Source organism: Megascapheus bottae, chromosome 20, assembly GCF_031878675.1.
Source record: "Megascapheus bottae isolate mThoBot1 chromosome 20, mThoBot2.hap1, whole genome shotgun sequence".
NCBI classification, from domain to species: domain Eukaryota; kingdom Metazoa; phylum Chordata; class Mammalia; order Rodentia; family Geomyidae; genus Megascapheus; species Megascapheus bottae.
In genome coordinates, this window is record NC_143528.1 from 243,456 (window position 1) to 268,937 (window position 25,482).

Here is a 25,482-nt window from a genome sequence, read left to right on the forward strand (position 1 = left end):
GGGAGCCAAAAATACTGGCTGGAAGAAAGATAGCCTATTCAACAAATCGGGCTGACAGAATTGGCTAAGGACCTGTAGAAATTAAAGTTGGATACTTAATTTATCACCTTACACCAGAGTTAATTCCAAATGGATCAAAGACATTGAGGTAAAAGCAGATACCCTGAAAATTTTACAGGAAGGAGTAGGAGATACACTATGGCTCCTTAGCACAGGCCAAAGCCTTCTTAATAAAGGCCCAGAAACACAACAAAGAAATAAAGAAAAATAAAAAAAGTCTGTACCAATGGGACTGCATTAAACTGCAGAGCTTCTTTATGACTGAGGCACAATCAGCAAGTTAAATAGAAAGCCCACCAAGTGGGAGAAGATATTCACTAGCCATATAACAGACAAAGGCCTCATATGTAAAATATATCTACAGCTTGAAAGAAATTAATCTCTACCCCAGGCGCAGTGGCTCATAACTGTAATCGTAGCTACTCAGGAGGCTGAGATCTGAGGATTTTGGTTCCAAGCCAGCCCAGGCAATGAAGAACAAGAGACTCCAATTAAAACCTAGAAAAGGGGAAGTGGGGCTGTGGCTCAAGGGTAGGGCTGTAGCCTTGAGCTAAAGAGTTCAGGTACAGTGTCCAAGCCCCATAATCAAAAAAAAAATTGAATCTCTCAAAAACAAATTCTCAAAGAAACAACCATCACACTAAAAGATGGGCTAAAGACTTAAAGAGAGATTTCTCTGAAGAGGAAATAAGAATGCCCCATAGACTCATGAAGAAATGCTCAACATCTCTGGCCATAAAAGAAATGCAAATCAAAACAACTCTGAGATTCCACCTCACTCCAGTTAGAATGGCCACGATCAAGAAATCTAATAACAACAGATGCTGGCGGGGATGTGGCCAGAAGGGAATACTACTACACTGTTAGTAGGAGTGTAAACTTGTTCAACCACTCTGGAAACTGTATGGATGAATGTATGGATGTATGGAAAACGTATAGATGAAAGACTAAACAGAGCTCCTCTACAACCCAGCAATCCCACTGTTGGGCATTTACCCAAATATCCAGAAACAAGGACATACCAAACCTACCAGCACAACCATGCTCCTTGCAGGATTATTTACTATAGCTAAGATATGGAACTAGGGGGCGTGGTCGTGACTCAGTCGGCTGGGTGCGCATGTGAGCAGACGCTATGCCACTTTCTAATTTTAGGTGGGTCGTCCACGCGGGTCTCGCGAGGAATAGTAAAGTATAAAAATAGCCTTGGAGATAAATGACATGAATATATGACTGGAAAATTGCTGTGGATCAAACTCAGGCAGTTGTACAAATTGGTCAGGTACTCTGCCCCTGAGCTTCATACTTCCAGCTGAAAGAAACTGTATCCAGTACCAGTCATCATCAAGACCTGCTCAAACTTTGCTACATATTTCGACTTGAGGCATAGGGTAACAAAAGTTCCTGGACAGTGACCACTGCCAAGGTTGGGACAGCTAAGATGGAATTTTAAGCCCCACTCTTGGAAGGGAACTCCAAAGTAACAGCTGTTGTGTGAGCTTCACCTACAAGGGTGCTCTGTCTTGCTCATCCCCATTCCATCTCAGGTTATACGTTGCTGTAAAGACTGGATTTCTCCCTAAGAGGGGAACCTGTGATCCCAGCTCCCACTCCTCCAATGGAACACAAGGCAATATGCTACAGGAGTGACTAAGAGCTTTGAGCTCATTACAATGATTAGAGTAACCAGTACCAGATTGATTTAGTAATACAGCCAGTATCACTAGTTTCTGTGGAAACCAGTCACCTGGTTTAGTTTTTTATTTTTCCTGTAAGTATAGTGCATTGTTTCTAGAATCTACACTCTTGAAAGATCTACAAATAGTCAGTCCCTCAGACTTTGGTAGTGTAGATTCATTGTGTTTGCACCCACTAATTGCATCCACCATAGCCATAGGAAGAATTTACCTAGAATTCATTTGGAAAGAAGGTGAGCATTATTGATAGTGGGGTAGCTGGCTCCCTACAGCAGATTGAGAAAACCATTTATCACATAAAAGTGGAAGAGGTATCCAACCCAAAATATAAAGATGGCTAAACGTAGAAGCACCAGAAATAAGGGGAAAAAAGATAAGATATATAATGTTCCTAGTTCTCTGGTAACTCATTCTAAAGTGAATGAAATGCAAAAAGAGAAAAAAAAATGGCCTTTAAAGACAGAAGAGGATCTGAGAAAAACAATGAAGGAAATCGAGGGAATATCAGTTAAAACATTTGATGAACCCTCTGAGCAGGTAGATGATACTGTAAGCTGCTATTGGAAAGAATGGAAGGAGACTGTAAGAAGTAATTGTAAAGAATTGAGGAAAGCAGTACAAGGTCTGTGAAAGGATCTAAAAGAAGTCTCAGAAAAGACAGGACAGATGAAAAGATCAGTAGGAAGCCTCAGTAACAAAGTAGACCAAATGGAAGAAAGAGTAACAGATCTCAAAGACAGGACTTTTAACCAATTAGAGTCAGGGAGAAATATGCATAAAGAATTAAGAGAGACTGAAGAACAACTGGGAACTCTTTGGGATTCAATAAAGAGATCAAACATCCGTCTCATTGGCATACCTGAAAAAGAGGAGCTAAGTTTTGGTGGCCTGGCAGGCCTATTTAATGAAATAATATCAGAAATTTTCCCAGACCTTGGGGAAACCATGGATATCCATGTACAGGATGCATTTAGAGCCTCAAGTAGATCTGGCCAGATAAGTACTTCTCCAAGACATATCATAATTTCATTATCAAGAATAAAAGACAAAGAAAGAATTCTAAAATCTGCAAGAGAGAAGCACCGAGTAACATTTAAAGGCAAAGCTATTAGATTAACAGCCGATTTCTCAGAAGGAACTCTAAATTCCAGGAGGGCATGGAATGATGTGCTCCAGGTTCTGAAAGAAAATAATTGCCAACCAAGATTAGTATACCCAGCAAAGCTGTCTTTCAGCTTTGAAGGAGAAATAAAGACATTCCAAGATAAGAATGAGTTAAGGAGATTTATAACCACTAAACCAATATTACAAATGATATTTGAGAGAATTCTTCACTCAGAAGAGTGAAATAAGGCTCATAAAACTTCAGAGATAAATAAAAGAAATAAATTAACAAAACACCTTTGAAGAACTAGAGTGATAGGGACATGTGTCCATCTTTCAGTACTGAATGTAAATAATCTTAAATCTTACAGATAAAATTTCTGGGCTTATGGAATGAAGGCCCACTATATAGCCTGCTAGAAACTCACTAGAAACTCATACAGTAGAAAGACGCAGAAAAAAATCTTGACAATGTCACTAATGACCAAGGGAAAAATTTGTCAAGAAAAATATGTTCATATGTGCCAAGTGTGGGAACACTAGGTTTTATGTAAATAAACTTACTATGGGCCATGAGTAATAGATGAAGCAGAAACTCAAGTAAGTGTTCCTGGGAAAATTGAATATTTACATGTAAAATATTGAAACTAGAGACTACTCTCCTCCCTCCCTAACGAAGATCCAAATGGATCAGAGACCTTATTGTAGTAGTTGGTACTTGTAGTTGTTTTCCAAATAAGAACTTAGCACAGGAAACAAAAGGAAATGACTGCTTTGATTATATCAAATGAAAGCTACATGGCAAAGGAGGCAACTGTGAAGAGAAATGGTGATTAGGGGAAGACTTTGCTATTTATGTGGTATAATGCCCACAAATGAATAAAATTCAGAAATGCATAATGATTTGAATAGATCTTTCTCAAGAAAATCAAATGGTCAGTTTAAGAAAAATTTCTTGCCCGTCAGAGAATTGCCAATGAAAACTACAGTAAGATTCAAATTCTTACAGCTCCTATTGTAAAAAAGGAGATTCCATTCCATACAGATGTCACCATACTGGAAGGACATAAATATGTCCAGTGTCCACAATAACCCAGATAAGAATCATCCTGAGTGTCAACAGAACAGATTTTAAAATACAATGGAGCTTTAATTGAGGAGTAAAAACCTGTTATTTGCAGGGAAATGGAGCCACAGACTCAGTCAACCACCGCTTGTTTTTTCATCTATGGATCCTATAATACTAGTTAATTAGAAGGCAAAGTTAGGAAAGATCACCAGTTAAAGGCAATGTAGGCCAAAATAGCCATTGAAAAGGTGGATCACATCTGACACCTCAGCTATGAAGGAAGTATAAGTAGGATGGTTGACGCAATCTAGAGGTGAGGCTCACCTAATAAAGAACACCTGCATAGCATGCACAAGACCTGAATTTAAGGGGCTGGGAGTCTGGCCTACTTGTAGAATGCTTGCCTAGCATATATAAAGACTAGTGTTTGTTTCCTCAGAAACACACACACAAAAAGCCAGAAATGGTGCTGTGGCTCAAGTGGTAGAGAGCTTGCCTTGAGAAAGCTCAAAGACAGTGCTCAGGCCCTAAGTTCAAGCCCCAGGACTGAAAAAAAAATGCCAAGAAGAGGGACTATTAAAAAATTGGAAGGGGACAGAAAGAGGGGGAGAGTTCGAAGCATAGGTGAACTTGGTAAATGCTTGCTGTTTGTCTATGGAAATGCCACTGTGAGTCTCGTTTTGTCCAAATTTGTTTGAATAAAACTATGAAACTTTAAAAAAAAAGATATGGAACTAACACAGATGCCCCTCAATAAATGAATGACTCAGGAAAATGTGATATTTATGCACAATGGACTACTATACTACCATCAGAAAGAATGACATTTCCCTGTTTCTAAGGAAATGGAAAGACTTGGAAAAAATCATATTAAGCAAAATAAGCCAGACACAAAGAAATATAGGCTCCATGGTTTACCTCATTTGGAATAATTAGAATATGCCTAGGATGTTCCTAGCAGAGAAGCACAATAGCTCAAAAGCTACGTGCATGTGGCCATATAGGAAGAAGCTAAGCAAAATGAACTCCTGGATAGAGAACAAGAGATTTAACTTTGTGGTGGTTGTTTTTAATGTTCTATGTAAGATATTTCTTTAATCTTTTTTTTCTTTTACTTTTCCTCCTTTTCTTTTTGTTTTCCCTTTTGGTTTATCCTCTTTTGCTGCCGTATCTGACCTTGGGACCTGGTGCATTGTATATACATTTATTTGCTTATTTGAATCAGGGAAGGGAAGAGGAAAAACAAGATGATGAGTCAAAGGACAAAGGTGGAGAAAGGAAAGTAGGAGAAAAATATTGGAAGAGATAACAGTGTTCAAGAACTTACGTATTCACTACCTTATGAATGTAACTGTAATGCCTCTACCTACCACTACAATAATAAATAAATTAAAATAATAAGTAGCACAAGTACAGGTTAGAGCAAGCATCATGAAGCCCCGAGTTCAAACCCCAGTGCTGTCAAAAATAACCTTATTTGAATGTGCTGAATTCTACATTTGCATAATTTGATGAACTTAAACAGTTTTTTAGACCCATAGCATGAAGGAGGACTTACTTCCGATTATTTTAATGAAATAGCTTTTCCATTTATCATAAATCAATAATCACAAGCTTTCAAAAAAATGTATCCTGATGAAATGAACAAATACCTGAGCTCCTAAAAATGCCATCATAATGGAGTTTATGGTCCCTAAGATTCCTTCTGGATCGTAGGCCACCTCAGTGTGATAAAGCACCTTAACAAAAGTACAAGAAGGCAGCAGTCACTCAACCAAAAAAAGGAACACAATTAAGTCAGATTGAATTAATAAATAATTACACATTTAAATAGATTCCATAGTCAATGCTTTCTTGGGTTTTTTTGTTTGTTTGTTTGTTGTTTGCTTCCTCTATAGATATTCACTGCCAACTCATGAGGATCACAGGCAAAATATTTCCCACCACAAACAAAGTAGCATGTACAGAAAATGCAGAGCCCAGAAATAACCCACCATCTATCAGGAGCCACTTCAATTGCACCTATCTTAGCTAACAGTCCTGAACCTAAAGTGCAACCAATTTTCAATACGTTACAGAATGTCTCCGTAATCTTATTGTTCTCTTTTGATCATCCCTATCATAAGCAATAATCTCTTAACTTCTTTTCTGGCAAATAACAATTAGAATATGCCAGGCACCAGTGGCTCAGGCCTGTAAACCTAGTTACTCAGGAGGCTTAGATCTGAGGATCGCAGTTCAAAGCCAGCCCAAGTACCAAAGTCCATGAGACTCTTATCTCAAATAAACTACCAGAAAACTGGCTAGCCTCGATAGCCTTGAGGTAAAGAGTTCAGGAACAGTCCAGAACTTGAGAGGAAAAAAAATTAAAATACATTTGGGATAAAAGTATAATAAGTGGTGGGGCCAGAAGTTTGGCCTAATGGTAAAGTGCTTGCCTAGCATGCACAAAGATCCAGGTTCAATTCCTCAGTATCACTTATATAGAAAAAAGCTGGAAGTGGTGCTGTGTCTCAAATGGTAGAGCTCTAGCCTTGAGAAAAACCAAGAACAGTGCTCAAGCCCTGAGTTCAAGCCCCAGGACCAGCAAAAAAAATTGTAAAAGTCTAATGAGTGGTAGAGGATATACTTACCATGTACAAGGCTCACAGCTTACTTCCCAATATTGAAATAAATAGATAAAAATACATCTGTATTTCTTTAATTATCAAGAGATGCTAAAACTGCAGAAGTGTATGTAGATGCTCCAATACACAATCCAGACTCTCATAACCCTTTCAAAAGTGAACCATTCATTCCTCAAACTGCTAAAAGTACTAAATACCAAAAGCACAGAGCCAAATACCTTCTCTGGATTGTCTTTGACTTTACAGAGTTGAAAACCTAGGCATGTGGGTCAGTCGCCTCTTCTGAACTGTAAAGTGTCTCTGAAGTGCCACTTCCTTACAGTGACTGATCCAACAAGGACTCCCTGCTATGTGTCCTGCGTATGCACCACTGTCTCAGAATCTGCTCCCCAGACACTTATCTAACATACAGAAACACACACCTTACATGATGTATTCTTATCTTATTATCTAAATTGTCATTTAATAATAAACACTAAAGTCAGTAGCCATGTTTCCAAATAAAAACTATTTCCATAACATTCTGCTAAATAAACATAGTTCAAAATTGACCAGGTTTCTATTTCCTCTCACTCTATCTAACATTCTACTTCCAAGTAAAAGCCAAGCTTACTCACAGAGGAGGATGGGTGTTGGTAAAGATGATCATCTCCCAGAAATAAATGGTCAATGTAGCCAGCAGCTCCTCCAGTGCAGTTTGAATACTTCCCCAAGTCTCCAATGCCTCCAGGGCCAAGATACCCACTAGGAAAGGAGAATATATATAAATGTCCCCACTCAAAGAGCCAAACATGCACAAAGTAAAAATAAAATACACTAGGTCATGATAAATTATACAGGTCTCTAGGCATTCACACACAGTGAGACCAAAGGAGAATATTCTTAGGAGAGGTTCACAGAGGCACAGTAGTGATGTGCATCTGACCATATCAAATAATATTTATTTAAATGTGTTTCAGGAAATGAGCTTTGTTCCTGCTTTTGCTTTCTTTTGTATTATTTATCTTTGAGAGGAGTAAGGCCAATACAGAAATGGTGGGACAAAGTGAAAAAATGATATGTACTCTTATAAAAAATAGAGCAAACATCTTGAAATTCTGTGAAAAAGCAGAAGAGGGGATGAAGGAGAATGAGAGAGGTAATTTGTGCATGGAAATGTAAAACTTCCTTTGTAAAATTAGTATGTGCCAATTAAAAATCTTTGTATACAAAAAGATGTACTATTTAGCTGACTATGTAACTAACTCCTCTGTACATCAGTTTACAATAACAACTTTTAAATGCAAATATATATAAATATATTACTGTCAACAATTTAGATTAGAATTAACATACTGTAACAATTTAAAATAAACAAAGAATTAATAAATTAAAAAAATAAAGTAACTTTTATGCCAAAAATATCCCTCTGATTCTATTCACTGTCATCACTGCTCTTTTGCTTTGGCAATTTCTCTTTCACTAATAAGACAAAAGGCCCAAGTTGTACTCACTTTGACTCTAAGACAACACCAAACCCCTATTCCAATACAAAGGACACCATAAAAGGTGAATAAAAGAGAAGAAGTCCTCTGACTTAAGAAATATGAAAGCTTTAAGCTGCCCAGAACCTCTTATTTATCACAGAGAGGCATGCAAAAGGAATTACCTGTCTAAGGTTCACTTACGTGGGGCATCCAGGGACAGGTAACAAGAACGTTAAGCCCAGCCAAACACTTTCCAGCATCAGAATGAGAAGCCACTGAGGCCAGCTGGAAAAAATGTCTTGAAGAGAAGAATAAGTTCTCTCCTGAATTAGGGGCAAGAAAAAACATACGTAAACTAAATGCAAACAGAATGGAACTAAAATCAGTATAGTGATTAGAAAACACACAATGATTATTTTGTTGAAATGTATAATTATAATTCAAAAATTTTAAGTTTATATGATGGTATCTGATTTCTATTCCAAAAAAAATATTAGAAATATTAGAAAGCACAATATAGAACAAAATCATAAAATATTTAAAAGAATCAGAGCTAAGTGCCAATGATTCACATCCATAATTCTAGTACTTAGAATGCTGAGATCTGAGGAGGATGAACACTCACAGACAGCACAGACAGGAAAGTGCATGAGACTCATTTTTCCAACAAACCATCAAAAAGCCAGAAGTGAAGCTGTGGGTCAAGTGGTAGAATGCTAGCTTTGAGCTCATGAATAGTGCCCAAGCCCTGAGTTAAAAGCATAGACACAGCACAAAAAGAAAACAAAACGACATTACATTCAGAACTGAAAAAATTCTGGTAACTTTATACTCAATTGTTCCTCTCCCATGTTTAGAAAACACAATTTCTCACCGAGGCATAATTTTCAGGTACAGATTTAGTAAAGAGGAGCTCCAACACAGCAACCACAAAATAGGTCATCCCCAACCGTTGCAGAACACCAGGAATTCGTATCTTATCCCATGATACTGCAGAAGATACATTAGGCATTAGGAATCATACTTCACACACACACACACACACACACACACACACACACACACACACTTCACTATTCCAAGGCAACACCTACATCTTTGGAGATGGAAATATACATGGTCATGAGACAAGGATAAAATCTAGTTCCAAAAAACAGATCAATCCCACTGTCTATCAGGAGACTAAAAATAAAAGTATCTTACTCAGGTATGGAACTAAGGCAAGGATATTATCTCCTATTTTCCCTGAATTTCATTTCCTGGTCTCTTCCTCTCAGGAATACAAACACAACCAACATGTGCACCAGCAACTTATAAGCCAACACAAGTCACCAACTCACTCTGCTGTACAGGCTCTATGATGGCATCACTAAAAGTACTGCAAGAGGATAGGAAACCAGCAGAGATTCCTAATTGCAAATGGGAAGATTGAGATAATTATGAATTCTTGATAGGTTAGAGACATATTGTCATAATATATTATCATAAGGAAGCACGGTTATAGCTAATTGTAAACTCCATTTGTCAGAGAAAAAAATGCACTACCGATTACCACCCAAGCTCCTATGCTGAATACATTCATCGACCAAAAATTCATTCTTTGTATTATTACAACCTGAGGGATGGAGTTGATGACAACCTCCATCATGAGATTTTGGATGGCTGATTTAGTCTGGTTATTATTCACATTTTTGCCTTCACTATTCTAATATAAGACTCTATGAAATGGAAAGAGAAAAGGTAGCTAAGATTGACAATATTTTCTGGATATGAAAACCACAAAGAAAGAATCACAGTGTATTCTAGAGCAAACTCTCCCCTCAATGATGAGTGAAAGTAGCAAGTGATTATGAGGAACCCCAAGAGGCGACTTTTTTTTTTGCCAGTTCTGGGCCTTGAACTCAGGATTTGGGCACTGTCCTTGGGCTCTCTCAAGGCTAGCACTCTACGACATTAGGCACAGCATCATTTTCGGCTTTTTTCTGTGTATGCAGTACCGAGGAATTGAACCCGGGGACTGCTCTTTGTAATTGTATCAAGGTTTCGTATTTCTTTCCAGTGAATGAAGAGTGCTTTGAATCTAAGTTCTCTCATTTATTTTTCAGAGGTTTAGCACTAATCATAAAGTAGTTCTCTAAATGAAATAAACTCTATGATATGGAAACAAGAGGTTTATCTTTGTGATTGCTGTTCTTAATATACTATGTGAAATTATTTATTTTCTCTTTTTTCCTCTTATGGTTAATCTCATGTGGTTACTGTATCTGACTTTGTTACCCAGTATACTGTATATATGTTTATTGGAAATAGGGAAGGGAAGGGAGGAAAAAGATGATTGGGAGGGGGTGGGAGAAAGGGGCCAAAAAGGTTCAAGAAATAATGTACCCCTACCTGACAAATGTAACTCTAACCCATCTATATATTATCTCATAATAAAATACAATTGGAAGAAAGAGAGAGAGAAAGAAAGAAAGAAAGAAAGAAAGAAAGAAAGAAAGAAAGAAAGAAAGAGAGAGAGAGAGAAAGAAAGAAAGAAAGGAAGGAAGAAAGGAAGGAAGAAAGGAAGGAAGAAGGAAGTTCTGCGGGGAAAAAAAATAGTCCTCTAGCAAATCCTATAATGAAATCTACAGGGACAATTGCTTTTTTTTTTCCCCTTTGGAAAGTCTAACAAATCCAACTTTATGTGACATGAAGTACAAGTGACTATTGTCTCTCCTCTTAGTGCCTTAAGTCTTCAGTAGTTTGCCTGAAGGCTTGACTTTGCTATCATCTATATAGTTGGTCCTCTTTTGTCAATGACACAGTAAGCCTGACTGACTTCTCTAATCCTTACTGTTTCAAAGCACAGAGTTTACATCCTTCTCTCAACTTTCCTGACTCACTACCTACAACTTAGTAACAAATATCATCCTGTCTAGAAATCTGGCTGGCATTCATATAATAAAAGAAGTGGATTCATAAACTACTACCCAACATAGACAGTCAATGAAACCAAAGTATCAGGATAGAAAGTAATCTGATCAAGTCTACTCTCTCTCAATACATGTACACAAGTAGAACAAAAACCAAAAACCTCTCTAGGCCTGATTTCTCTTTCATACCACAGGGATGGTCTGAATAGTCACAAAGGCTCTTCCAAGTTCTAAAATACTAAAGCAATAAAATAATGCTCAAAATCATTGGGCCAATACTAATTTCTAATAATAGAGGAATTACATTTTTTTCAAATAATAATAAATTGTGGTTGGGATATAACTCAACAGCACAGCATTTTCCTAGCAATGTTCTAACTTTTGTCTCAAGCATCAACACACACAACACACACACACACACACACACACACACACAAACACACACATAGTATATTACAGATTTCAATCTGATTACAGACCAACAAAGAGTGGAAATACTTACAGGGACCAATACAATAATTGGGGTTCACAATAAAAATTCCTATGTAAATTAATAGGAAACTCCTCCATGTAATTTTCCCCAGCAATCTGAATTTTGAGCATCCCCGTTGCAATAGAGATGTCATTGAGAGAAAAATTGAAGATCCCATAATAAATACAAACCTAAAAATGAAAGCAATTAGTTAGGTGAATATTGTCTCAATATTTTGTTTATGCACCATTAAGACCTTACAATTGTCCACTTAAAGTTATCTATTACTGCAATAACATCGGGTAGGTATTAGAGCATACTTTATTAGGGCTGAGGGATTTGACAGTACATCTTTGAGTAACATCTAAGGAGGAAGTTCTTTAGCATTAAATGAAATGTTTAAGGGATAACCTCCCCAAACAGTTGTCAGTGAAAGATCATGATGAAAATACTGCAACACAAACAACCAGACAAGGGATTCTGGAAAGATGATGGAGGTTCAGGTTGAGATTATCTGAGCTCTGGCCAAGATACCAATTTTAACATTCTAGTGAAAAGTTTGAGATAGAGACACACCAAGTGAGCTGTCCTAGCACAGAGATCTCAAACAGAGAAAAAAAAAAAAGCCAGGCAAACTGCTGAAGAAAACATTTTTGAGCCCATACTAGTGGCTAGGGTGATAGTGATGGCAGTAGCAGTAGCACCAGTGGCATAGGCAGCTGCTGCTTCCCACAAGAGCTGGCCAAGACAAACGCACTGTAGTCTAAGCACTCAGCTCTTCACTTACCTGCAATGCAGACAGAGAGACCACAAGCAGAAATCTTCAGAGCTGTAGATCTTAGACAGCTCCAAGGGGAAACTTGAGTACCCCACATAAGACAGACTCACTCCCTCTCCCAGAACAGAACTAGGAAGATAGCTTCTCCCCCACCAGCCAAGTACACTGCCATCGTGGCTACCGGCAAAGACCCTGCCAGACCAGCTAGCAGAAAACTGAAGCCTAAGAAGCAGACTCTGCAGCACCATTCACAAAAGGGAAAAGGAATTTGACCAGTGTCAACTTAGCATAGGGTTAGGTTTACTGCCCTGGAGGGAGAAATACTTCCCAGGGTGAGGCAGCTTTCTTAAACAAAGCTATAGGGGGCCTCACCCCTTGGACAAAAACAATAGTGGCTCCAACCCTAGGTCAGAGAGAGTTTCAGAAGCTCATCATTTATTCCTGATAGGCTACATCTCCACCCAAATTCAAGCTACAGAAAGCAGCAAACTTTCTCCTGCAAGAGGTATAAAGCACATCACTCGGCCAGTAAATTAGCTTGGGAGGACAGTCACAAGTCCCAAAGTCTGTCAGGCAGAACTTTTTCTAACCACCCAAACAATCTGATTGGAAAAACGGGTCATCACAAGGAAATTGTTAGGGTCCAATCCCCCAATATTAGGGTCCGTAATCAAAAGAATGAGTCTGACATAAAGCAGAAGTTAAACAGTTTTATTCCACGCCTAGCATAGAGAATCATACTGACCGGGCAGTATGATGTGAGTGAGAGAGCAACCCCGTGTAATCTCACAGGCCACTTTTATAGGCCACCAGCCATGTGGTTGGGCTTGGCCATACACAAGTGGCCAATGGAATCTCAACATACTTGAGTGATGGCTGGGGCAACCACTGACACCTTTGCTGTTTGAACTGACCTATCAACTAGGTGGGCTTCTGGAGCACTGCTTTGATGACAAAGGAAAGGGAGGGAATTTCCTGGCAGGTGAAGGAGGTAGGGTGGGGGAAGAATTCTCCACCTGGTTAAACTGCTCTTGTAATCTGAGCTGTTATCAGGGAATTTACAGCCCCCAGCTTGAGTCAAGTACTCCTTTGTCATGAATAGGGAAATGCCAATAGGGAATGGATTTTAGGGGAAGTCAAGAAAGGGGGCCCTTCAGAAATCCAAGGCTCCATCAAGATACTGGATCCTGAATACAGGGGACACACAAGTTTCCTCAAATAAGCTAAATTTTTCTCTTTAAAAATTTTTAAATTTTACTACTTTTTTCATTGTTTTCATTTTCGCTTTTGCTTCTTTTTTTTACCAGTTTTCCTCCAACCATTTTTTCCCTAACTTCATTGTGCTTCTGTTTACTCCTAGAAATTTAGCAACAGCAATTAGTAGATATCCTCTTTCATTGTGTATATACTTAATTCATATTATATTTTTATTTACTCAATCCTCTATTTTTAAATCTGTGTTTTTAATTTTAGTATTACTTCTTTAAATTCACATATTAAGGTGTTTTTCAATTCTTGATCATTTATATTTATCTTTTATATCCCTTTTTATTTTTTATTGTTTTAGTATCTCACATATTATTTAGTATGCCCATTCTTAAAGCAATCAAAGAAAATTCAGTCTAAAAAATGCCCAACTGTCAGTTCAGGCAGTAGTGACATTTCAGGCTAATTTGTTCATGCTGAAGCACAAATATGTGGGCAACTGGTATATTCTTCACAGGCCCAGCTTGTGTCTTCTTGTGTCCAGTGTTTTCTCTTGGAGTTGTACTTGATTTTGTAACTAGTTTTCATCTGAATCCACTGGGGAATGGGAAGATTTTGCTTTTGCTTCTTGGCCAGAAACCACTTGATTATGAAAGACTTGTGAGAATACATGGTGAAAAGCCCAGGCTGTGGTTATTTGAATTTGAAATTGGCTAGGGAAGGGAGAAAAACAAGATGAGGGGTGGGGGTGGGGGGAGGGAAATGGGGACCAAGACATGAGAAAGGGTATCAATGTATGTGAATTAATGCACCTTCTATCTGGCAAATATAATGTAACCCTTCTATTAATTACAATAAAAAACATATGAAAAAAAGCCCAAGATGGCACTATAAACATGTTAGTGAACCTTTAATTTTATTTTGTTTAATTTTTTTAATTTTCTATTCATTCTTTTTCTGTTTCTCTCACTTTAGGTATCAGTTATCTTCACTCTATTCCTTTCCAGCCCTACATTACTCTCTTATTTTCTCCTCTTGCCTTTCATTACGTCTGGTCCTTTGCTCCTTCTTTAATTTCCATAGTTAGTGAATCTGCAGTTGATTGTTGTTAACCCAGATTGCATTTGTTAAATTTTACTGGAGGTCCAGATTGATTTAAATCTCATACAGATCAGGTTGGTTTTTGCCTTAAAATTGTGTACGGTGGTGGTATAGGATCTGTTTTTAAATGTACAAAAAGAGAGAACTAGTGTGGTGACCCACTCCTGTAATCCTAGCTACTCAGGAGGCTGAGATCTAAGGAGCAAGGCTCAAAGCCAGCTCGGGCACTAAAGTCCCTGAGACTCTTATCTCCAATTAACCACTAGAAAATAGGAAGAGGGCTGAGGCTCTAGGGATAGGGCAGTAGCCTTAAGCTGAAGAGCTCAAGGACAGCACTCAGGCCCAGAGTACAAACCCAGTGATCCACCAAAAAAAAAAAAGGAAAAAGTGAAAATACCAGTCTGATTGTGAACCTCTATAGTCTGTGCAGCTATAGAGCACTGGGTTGGATATTATCTTAAAAGTATAATCTTGTATGGTATTAGACTTGCTCCCATATCCCCGGTGAGAACAAAAAACTCAAGAAAAATCGTAAGTCAAAGAATCTCATCTCCAACTCAAAATAAACAGGCAACCTCGAAGAGAGTCCTCAAAATGCTCTCCAAATACACATGAGGAATGGAAAGTTTAAAAGCACAAAAAAGGCTATAAGTGAACATGATGAAGCTAATCAAGAATTAATAAAGGAATCCACAAATAGAAACCGACAACAAAAGCCCATTGATAGTACTGCCATTCAGCTAAAGGAATTCAGAGACAGCACTAAAAAACAAATTAAGGCGCTAGGAGTTTGGCCTTGTTATAGAGTGATTGCCTAGCATGCATGAAGACTCAGGTCGATTCCTCAGTACCTCACACATAGAAAAAAGCCAGAAGTTGTGCTGTGGCTCAAATGGTAAAGTTCTAGCCTTGAAAAAGCCCAAGGACAGTGCTCAGGTCCTGAGGCCTAGGATTAGAAAAATTTTTAAAAAGTCAAGGTGGTAAAGAAGTCAATACACTATCTAAAGCAATAGATATAAGCCACCAAAAATGACCAACTAGAAGAAAGGGAGAAAAAAAAACAGTAGAAAGTATTGATAGCAGGTTACATGATGCAAAACAGACAATCTTCAGAATTGAAGATACCCTAGAGTTTACAGAGAAAGACCAGGAAATTATTCAAAAAATGTCAAAGAAATATGACACATCTCTTCAGGTGCTCCAAGATAGAATTAGGAAGCCTAATCTAAGGCTAATAGGTATTGAATCTAAGGTTAATAGATATTGTAAATAAGTAATGTACTTTAGCTGGGCAAGGTAGCTCATGCCACCTGTAACTGTAATCTGAGGATCAAAGTCAGCCAGGGCACGAACTCTTATCTCCAATTAACCACTAGAAAACAGGTGCTGTGGCTCAAGCTGTAAGGTGGTAGCCTTACACTCAAGAGCTCAAGGACAACTCCCAGGCCCAGAGTTCAAGCCCCATGATTGAGAAAAAAAGAAGTAATGTGCCCAATCCTGACAACTGTAACTGTAACCTTTCTATACATTAAGCTGACCGTAGAATATTATTTTTAAAAAGTAATGTACCTACTACCTAATAAGTATATTGTAACCCCTCCCTCTACACATCACACTGATCATAAAATAACAAAAAACAGAAAATATTCACAGCAAGTTAGACGATGCAGAAAATTGAATTTCCAAAAGTGAAGATTGTCTAGATTTTATAAATACCATAATTATTCAAATCATATCCAAGAAATATGACAGAACTCTTCAAGAGTTCTAACATTCAATTAAAAAGCTCAATTTAAGGTTAATAAGTACTGAGGAAGGCATAGAGAATGAAGATAATTGAATAGCAATAAAAAAAAATGAAATTTTGAGCCAGGAATTTGGTCTAGTGGTAAGAGTGCTTGCCTAGCATGCATGAAGACCCGGGTTCAATTCCTCGGTACCACATACATATAAAAAGCCACAAGTGGTGCTATGGCTCAAGTGGTAAAGCACTAGCCTGGAGAAAGCCCAAGGACAGTGCTCAGGCCCTGAGTTCAAGTTTCAGGACTGGCAAAAAATAAATAAAATAAAAATGAAATTGTATCCTTTGCAAGAAAATGCATGGAACAGATGATCATCAGGTTGAGTATAAACCCAAGCTCAAAAATAAAATCAAATGTCTTTGATCAAAAATCAAATGTTTTAGCCAGGTGTCATTAGCTCATGCTTGTAATCCTAGCTTCTCAGGAGGCTGAGATCTGAAGATCATGGGTCAAAGCCAGCCTGAGAACAAAAGTCCCTGAAGACTTTTTTTTTAATTGCTTTTGAATTTTTGTTTTTGTCTTTTTTTTGTACAGAATAGTGAACAAAGGCACTCGGGGTATTCAGTAAACACGATATGGAAAATGACCATATGTAACTTGTGGGCAGTGACAGGAGCGGGGATCTGGGGGACACTGTCCGAAAGAAAATGTACTCATCTAGGTGCCTAGTGGCTCACACCTGTCACCCTAGCTACTCAGGAGCTGAGATCTGAGGATCACGGTTCAGAGCCAGCAGGGCATCTCTCTCATCTCCCATGAACCACCAGAAAACGGCAAGTGGCACTGTAGCTCAAGAGGTAGAATGTTACTAGAGCTGAAGAGCTCAGGGACAGCGCCCAGGCCGAGTTCAAGCTCTAGGATCAGCACATTAAAACATAAAAGCTCGTATACATCCAACGGTATTAAGTACCATCTTTGGGCTCACAGGGAGAGGCGCTCAATGCAGGGGTGCTGCGGTTCTGGGGTTCCAAGGCCAAAGAGAAACTAAAGCAGGGCTACCTTTGTGCCTCAGGGGAACCCCTCCTTGCAGGAGCTCCGCTTTCTCTAGGTTGTCAATCGCAATTCTGCAGGTAAGATTGGCTTTCCTCCATTAGGTCTGATTGCTGAGCATCTGCTTCTTGTGGTTCTCTACTTCTTGCAACAGGATGTGCTTTTCCAACTCCTTGTCCTGCTCCTTAGCCGACTGCTCCAGCTCCTGTCTGCTGAGCCATAACTGCTGGAACTTCTCCTTGACTTTTGTGTTCAGTTCAGTGAGTGCACTTAAGGATCCCGAGCAATCATTAATATCCTGGATCAGCTCTTTCACCTCCAGGTCAAACCTGAAGATCTCCTGGTTGCAGATTCGGACATGGACATCCAGGGAGGTCACCATGTTGGGACCTGCTAGGGGGTTGCAGCGGCGCCCCGCTTGTCTCCAATTAACCAACAGAAAACCAGAAGTCATGCTGTGGCTCAAGGAGTAGAGCAGTTCCCTTGAGCTGAAGAGCTCAGGGTCAGAGTCCAGGTCCAGAGTTCAAGCCCAACATCCAACAAAAACAAAATTAAATGTCTTTGTTCATATAAATCACCTAGACCCAAAACTTTTCATAATGCTGGGTACTGGGTCCTACAATCCTAGCAACTCTGAAGGCTGAGATCTAGGATCACAGATCAAAGCCAAGAGGAAAAGTCCATGAGACTCCAACTAACCACCAAAAAAGCCAAAAATGGAGCTGTAATTAAAGTGGTAGAGTTCTAATCTTGAGCCAAAAACCTCAGTAACAGCACATAGGTGAGTTCAAGTTCCCAGAATCAGCATAAAAAGAAAAAAATTTTGATGATGATAATGAGGAGGAGTAGGAAGATGAAGGTGATGGTGATGCTAGGGCATGAATGTAAAAGGGGGCTGTCTGGAGATAAGGGAGAAAGGGGAAGAAGAAAAGAAAGGATACTGAGGGGTGAACAGGATCTAGCTTGTTATTTCATGAAACTCATTACAAATGGATAAGGACACCAGTGGTTCGTGCTTATAATCCTAGCTACTCAGCAAGCTGAAATCTTAGGATCACAGTTCAAAGCCAGCCTGGACAGAAAAGTTTATGGGACTGTTATCTCCAATTAACTACCAAAATCCAGAAGTAGTTCAAGTGGTAGAGACAATGTCCAGGCCTTGAGTTCAAGCCCCAGAGCTGGCATAAATCAATCAATCAATCAATCAATCGTGGGGAGAGTTGTTAGGAAGTATAATAAATCTAAAGATAAATTTGCTCAAAATGCATTGTACATATGTATGAAAATATCACAGTGGAGCTCTCTTGTATAACTACTGTATGCTAATAAATACACAAGTTTTTAGAAAACCATTCATCATGAATGTACCCAAACATAAATATTATACCAAAGAATAAAAACCATCCAGTAACACAACTTTTGCATAGACTTCATAACAATAAACACATGCTTTGCTCAATGCTGGTCTTAAAAAAGGCTATACCAGGCCAGGAGTTTAGCCTAGTGGTAGAATGCTTGGCTAGCATGCACGAAGACCCAGCTTTGATTCCTCGGTACCATATACATTGAAAAAAGTAGAAATGGTGCTGTGGCTCAAGTGGCAGAGTACTAGCCTTGAGGGAAAAGCCCAAGGACAGTGCTCAGGCCATGAGTTCAAGCCCCAGGACTAGCAAAAAAAAAAAAAAGGCTATATGCACCAAAAAAAAAAAATTAAGATTTTGCAATGAGTAGGTAGTGTTGGGAAAACTGGACATTATTACATAGAAAAACTAAAATTAGATCCCTGATTGTCACCATGTACCAATATCAACTCAAAGTGGATCAAAGACCCTAAGATCAGACCTCAAACATGGAAACTATTGCAAAGTAGATTAAGAGAAACGCAGAACTTATAGGCACAGGCAGGAACTTCTTGAAGAGTACCAGGGACACAGCAGAGAGAAGGGACTTGATAAACAGGATTACATAATAATAAAAAGTTTCTGCCCAGCAAAGCCACTGAACTAGAAAGATAGCCAACAGACTGGGAAAAGATATTTTACCACCAATACATCCAGAAGGCCTAATATCCAAAACATTCAAAGAACTCCAAAATTACTCTCCTCCAAAATAAAACACTAACCAACCTACAAATGGGCTAAGTAGCTAAAGAGATACTTCTCAGAAGTACGAATGGCAAATAAACACATGAGAAAATGCTTGACAACCCTGGCCATAAAGGAAATGCAAATCAAAACTACAGCGATTCCATCTCTCCCCAGTTAGATTGGCCACCATCAAGAATTCGAACTACAACAAATGCTGGCATGGTTATATAAGGAAAATAAATCCTAGTGCATTGCTGGTGAAAATGTAAATTAGTACAACCATTCTGGAAGGTATTATGGAGGTTCCTCAAAAAACTAAACACAGAACTTCCCTATGACCCAGCTATACCACAGCCAGAATGTTACATGCACATCCATTCTCACTGCTGCACTATTCATAATAGCAATGTTTTGACTTCCAGTAAATGAGTGGATAAAAAAAATGATGAATATATAAAATGGAATTTTACTCATCCATTAGAATATTACGTCATTTGCAGGGAAATAGATGAACCTAGGGGCTAAGAGCATGGCCTAATGGTAAAGTTCTTGCCTAGCATGCATAAAGCCCTGGGTTCAATTCCTCTGTACCAAATACACAGAAAAAGCCAAAAGTGGTGCTATGGTTCAAGTGATAGAGCACTAGCCTTGATAAAGCCCTAAGGTCAGTGCCAAGGCCCTGAGTGAAGGCCCAGGACTGGGAAAAAAAAGAAGAAGAAGAAGAAAGAGAGAAGAGGGAGGGGTAGAAGAAGGGAAAGGAAGGAAGGAAGGAAGGAAGGAAGGAAGGAAGGAAGGAAGGAAGGAAGGAAGGAAGGAAGGAAGAGAAAGAGAGATGGACTTAGAATACATAATGTTAAATCAGGTAAACCAAACTCAGAGAGACAAATTGCACATTTCCATTCACATGTCTAAGATAGATCTAAAATATAACTGGATATGATACTTAGAACTCTAGGCATCCATACACACCATCAGAGCAAAGGAGATGAATCTTAGAGGAGGAACCCAAAGACATAACTTTCATGAATATTTATCAATACTATTTATCAATAAATTTATCAATACTATTTATCAAAATAAATTCCAGGAAACAGAAACATGGGGTATTTATGTTGTTGTTCTTGGTGGTAGTGGTCATGTTTGTATGCAATTTTTTGTTTTCTTGTATTTTGGCTTTTGGCTTTTGGGGGTGCACAGAAAAGGAAAGAGGAAGGGTGAACAAAAGTAATCATGGTATTCAGTATACATTACATGGAAAATGAATGATATAACTTGTAGGCAGGGACAAGAAGGGGAAACTAGGGGAAAGCAAAGACAGGGATGATACTGTCCAAAAGAGAAATGTACACATTGCCGGAATCATAAAATTGTAATCCCTCTTGTACACACCTTAATAACAACAATTTTTTAAACTAGGACTCCAGCATCATTTCAAAGAAAAAGAACTACACATAACCTGTGGAAGAATTGATGGTAAACTGCCAACTCACCATGGGAATACAAGGTCAGCTACTGTCAGTCCTGCAGAACACACGTATACAAACAGTAAGAAACAGGATTCTAGGATATTAATACTTCCCATACTCCAAATTAATTCTATTATATATTGACACAAAAACTAAAACTCTGGTCTGGGGCAACAATATAGAACATAGTTAGCTGTACAAAAGAGAATCACATATCCTGAGATATATAATCTTTTTTTAAAGAAATACTTAAACACAATAGGTCCCATAGCCATCTAGACTCAAGTCTGAATTGAGAATCTGCTTTACTTTTCCACCAGTAATCACTACGTGGAACAGGGTGCCAATGATCAAATATGACCATAAAGAACCCCTTTAAAAAGCCTTCCCTAGGGACAGGAGTTTGGCCTAGTGGTAAAGTGCTTGTCTAGCATGCTTGAAGACCCAGGTTCAATTCCTTGGTACCACATGCATAGTAAAAAAGCTGGAATTGGTGCTGAGACTCAAGTGGTGGAGCCCTAGATTAGAGAAAATCTAAGGACAGTTCTCAGGCCCTGTGCTTAAGCCCAGGAGTGGCAAAAATAAAAATAAACAAAAATTAAAAAAGCCTTGCCTAGTCTTTTATAGACATGATCTCCGCACAGGACAAAGAAAACTGGAATGTCAATTGTCCCTAATAGTCAAGTATACTACATTGTTCTCTTGGTTTCCACAAAATGTACTCCTAAGGCAACTACCAAGTCAGACTATCCAGCACCATCCAGTGATGGTACACCAAGAAAAATTAAGTTTTAGAAGGCAAAATCTCCAATATATGGTGGCTGCCCTACCTACACTGTGACAAGGATCATTTTGAAACTAATTTCTTTACATCTGAGTCTCACAGATGTATGTTGTTGTTATTGTTCAGTTTTCATGTTTTCATAGAAAGCAACATATTATAGATACATGGCACACAGTGGGCAGGAGCTCAGTGGCTAGGAAAGGCCAGAACTCATCTATGGAGTTCCTGGAGAAAATGCTGAGGGATTCTCCTTTCCTCTAGCTGCTTTGAGAAGAACTATGAACAATACCACTAATATCTTACCATTCCAACTTGAATGTTTGAAGTACCAATATTTTCCTCCACCGTAATTGACAAAGACCATGAGGGTAAGAGCTATCCTGAAAGCCAAAGGAGAGAATACTTTTAATGTTTGCAATATTACAGGCAATGACTGAAAGCCAGGCGTGGTGGCTCATGCCTGTAACCCTAGCTACTCAGGAGACTGAGATCTGAGGATCAAGTTTCAAAGCTAGCCTGGCCCCAAAAGACCTGAGACTCTTATCTCCAATTAACCTCTAGAAAAAGGGAAGTGGAGCTTGGCTGAAGGGTAGAGCGGTAGTCTTGAGCTGAAGAGCTCAAGGACAACGTCCAGGCCCAGAGGTCAAGCCCCATAAACCACAAAAAATAAATAAATGACTGCAATATGACAAGGAATGATATTCACACTCACAACATGATTCTACAACATAGAGATTTAAAGAGCAAGACATTATTCCCCTTTAGTACATCAATTGGGACCACACATTTAAAGTTCAGTTGCTATTCCAATATTTCTTAAGGAAAAAATGTAGTTTTATTAAATCATATAAACTGAAAACAGCAAAATATTTGCAATAACTCAATTTTATGCTAATTAATTAGACGTCTCTGTAAGAAACTGTTATAGAAGGTAAACAGTCATTGGAATCAGAGAACTAAAGATTTGTATCCTGGGTCATTTTCTTTCAGTAAATGAACACCAAGCAATAATCTCATCACATATATCTAAATATTCGGCACTTGATGCTGGCTTCTGACTGTGCACAGTTGATCTCCAGAAGTGGAAGTGATAATAAGAAAGAAAGATGAATACAATAAAATGCACTGGAATATACTAATGTTTGATGAAAACTGTGCAGAATGATGAGTCGAAGCAATGTGAGATCTCTGTAACCCAGCTGCCTAAAATAAAATTCAGGCTTTCCCATTTGAAACCTGAGTAACTGGGAAAGTTATTTAAATTAGTCAATTTTTTTTCATCAACTATGAAACAGGCAAAGTAAAAGAGAATACTGGGGCTGGGAGTTTGGCCTAGTGGTAGAGTGCTTGCCTAGCATGCACGAAGACCCGGCTTCGATTCCTCGGTACCCCACATACATAGCAAAAAAAAAAAAAAAAAAAAAAAAAAAAAGCCAGAAGTGGTACTGAGGCTCAAGTGGTGTGCTAGCCTTGAGGAAGTCCAAGGACAGTGCTCAAGCCCTGAGCTCAAGCCCAGGACTGGCAAAAAAAAAAAAAAAATGGGCCGGGAGTTTGGCCTAGTGGTTAAAGTGCTTGCTTAGCATGCATGAAGACCCGGGTTCGATTCCTTGGTACCACATACATAGAAAAAAGCCAGAAGTGATGCTGAGGCTCAAGTGGTAGAGCTCTAGCCTTGAGAAAGTCCAAGGACATTGCTCAGGCCCTGAGCTCAAGCCCAGGACTGGCAAAAAAAAAAAAAAAAAAGAATACTATTGGATTGTTAAGAGATTAGATAAATTAGGACAAGTAAAAACAGTTACTGACACACAGAGAACTCAAAAACTGTTAGCAATTTAAAATTTTGTTTTATAAGCTAAGTATCTCTAAAAATAGAAAAATACTCCAAAATCCAAAATTTGAGTGCTTACATGAAGTCATAAGTCATAAATTCTACATCTGACCTCTTATGAAACCTCACAATCAAAATATAGGCATGGGGCAGGTAGTGTAAATCTGGTATAGAGAATATAAGCCCTAGATTCAATTTCCAGTATCAAAACAATCACCACTAACAGAATATGAGGGAAAAAACAAGCATGCTAAAAATATTGTTTAAAATTATTTTGGGGATACATGTGTGTATTATACATATACATATGAAGCAAAACTAAATTTGTGTTTAGACTTAGATCCTGACTTTGAGATATCTTACTATGTGTGTATATGCATATATTCCACAATCTCAAATCTGAAATAGGTTTATTTCCAACAATTTTGGATAAGAGAAACTTGACCAATATTGTTTAGCTTCAAATACTCTTACCAGGAGAACTCAGAACTCACTCTGGAGAGACTAGAAAGAAATTATAAGGTTATTGTTGGAGTTTTAAAACCTTCAGTGGGTAGAAATGAAAGACCTAATGCCTATATAAATTTACTTTCAACTATACAGTTTTATATTTCATTTTCAGAATTTGGTTCTGTGCTTTACTCAACTATGAAATCTAAAACCAATTAACAAGAATTTGTGACATTATGTTGGATCTGTTATCAAAAGGGCCTGATATTTAGGTTGTTCTGCTGATGCTGAAAGATAAACACTTTCTGAAAGTTGAATGTTGGTATTTTCTTTGTAGACTGCTGAATTTTCAAAGTTGTTAGACCACTGTGGTAGCACAGTTTATGGCCCATATCTATCCACTTTCTCATATACAAATGACATTACCTTGACACACTTCACTCCCACACCTCTATTTCAACATATATAACATATATTAGATATCAAGATCATGCACCACTGTGTTACAAGGCAGCCCACATACCCTCTGAATGTATCCACAGAGCGGAGACGGTGTGGCAAGGTAGACAAGTGTCGTGCTTCTGGTTGGCAGACAGCACTGAGAGGATCTTCCCTGTTTGGGGACCCCAGGTCCTTAAAGAGAGAGAGAGAGAGAGACAGATGTTTTTCAATAATGCCAAGGATTAGATCAAATACTAATCATCTTGTACACAGAATATACCTTCTGAAATAACTCCCCTTTCTCTTCTCTAAAATATTTCTAAACAAAATTGTGATCATGTAACTTTCTATTCATGTTTAAAGGAAGAGATAGTTTTTAACTAATATTTTATTAGGTATCATTTTGTTTTTAATCAATAAAATGTATTTGAATGTTTGTTACAGAAAAAAATAATGCCAAGGATTACAGTATATTTATTATCTGATATTTAAGGGAAGATAATAAAGTAGAAAGATGAAGATAATTTATATTTGTAAAAAGAGAACATTCAGAGGTACATTTTACAGATCTTGCAAGTGTCTATGTGTAATGATTCAAAAAACTAGTTCTCTTTCTTTTTTGGTTGGTCATGGTGCTTGAATTTTGGGCCTGAGCACCATCCTGAGCTCTTCATCTCAAAGCTTCTGCTCTACCCCCTGAGCCACAGCACCACATGCAGTTTTGTGGTGATTAACTGGAGAAAAGAGTCTCAGGGACTTCAGTGCCAGGGCTGGCTTTAACCGAGATCCTCAGATCTCAACCTGCTGAGTAGTTGAATTACAGGCTTGAGCCACTACATCCACTAAAAAACAACTGGTTCTTAAGTATACCTTGTACAAGTATAGAAGCAAACATGCTGATAATCTATTAGCTCAAATGTAATGGCATGCTTAATCATTAAATTATCAGTGCTTATATATTTGCAATTCATGTCCTTCACTTGTTTTCTTCTTGAGACTACTTAATTGGAAAGACTGCAAGAATGAAAAGTATCTCCAACTACACATTGTATCAAAGCCCAGACTTCCAACCTCACTGAAAACAGGTAGACATGGAACCTTCCTAAGAGCTGCGGGCAGTTGGTCATTATTAATAATATATA

The 25,482-nt window shown here is 38.3% G+C and overlaps 2 protein-coding genes and 1 pseudogene across 6 annotated transcripts in view; all 3 read right to left on the reverse strand.

Annotated features, from left to right (window-relative positions):
- Hgsnat (heparan-alpha-glucosaminide N-acetyltransferase) overlaps nt 1-25,482 on the reverse strand; it is a 70,691-nt gene that overhangs the window by 14,025 nt on the left and 31,184 nt on the right. For 3 of the 5 annotated variants that reach the window (XM_090353831.1, XM_090353833.1, XM_090353832.1), the window contains 6 exons: nt 24,423-24,532; nt 11,438-11,598; nt 8,898-9,013; nt 8,225-8,346; nt 7,175-7,301; nt 5,583-5,669 (listed from right to left, as the gene is read on the reverse strand). In XM_090353831.1, coding sequence (XP_090209957.1) covers nt 5,583-5,669; nt 7,175-7,301; nt 8,225-8,346; nt 8,898-9,013; nt 11,438-11,598; nt 24,423-24,532 — 723 coding nt within the window. Of the gene's footprint in view, nt 1-5,582; nt 5,670-7,174; nt 7,302-8,224; nt 8,347-8,897; nt 9,014-11,437; nt 11,599-20,861; nt 20,893-21,924; nt 22,002-24,422; nt 24,533-25,482 lie in introns of those variants that run through there. The other 2 variants (XM_090353835.1, XM_090353834.1) reach the window with 2 other exon arrangements.
- LOC150049035 (large ribosomal subunit protein eL39-like) lies at nt 13,757-14,611 on the reverse strand (annotated as a pseudogene).
- Nucleotides 17,302-18,960, reverse strand: Bnip1 (BCL2 interacting protein 1). The gene has a single exon (XM_090353741.1). It carries the CDS (start codon nt 17,736-17,738, stop codon nt 17,385-17,387), a length of 354 nt encoding a protein of 117 aa, XP_090209867.1. The 5' UTR covers nt 17,739-18,960; the 3' UTR covers nt 17,302-17,384.

Bases quoted from the DNA above. Each gene is read 5' to 3' on its own strand.
- Bnip1 (XM_090353741.1), bottom strand. From the start codon at position 17,738: ATGACTTCTGGTTTTCTGTTGGTTAATTGGAGACAAGCGGGGCGCCGC.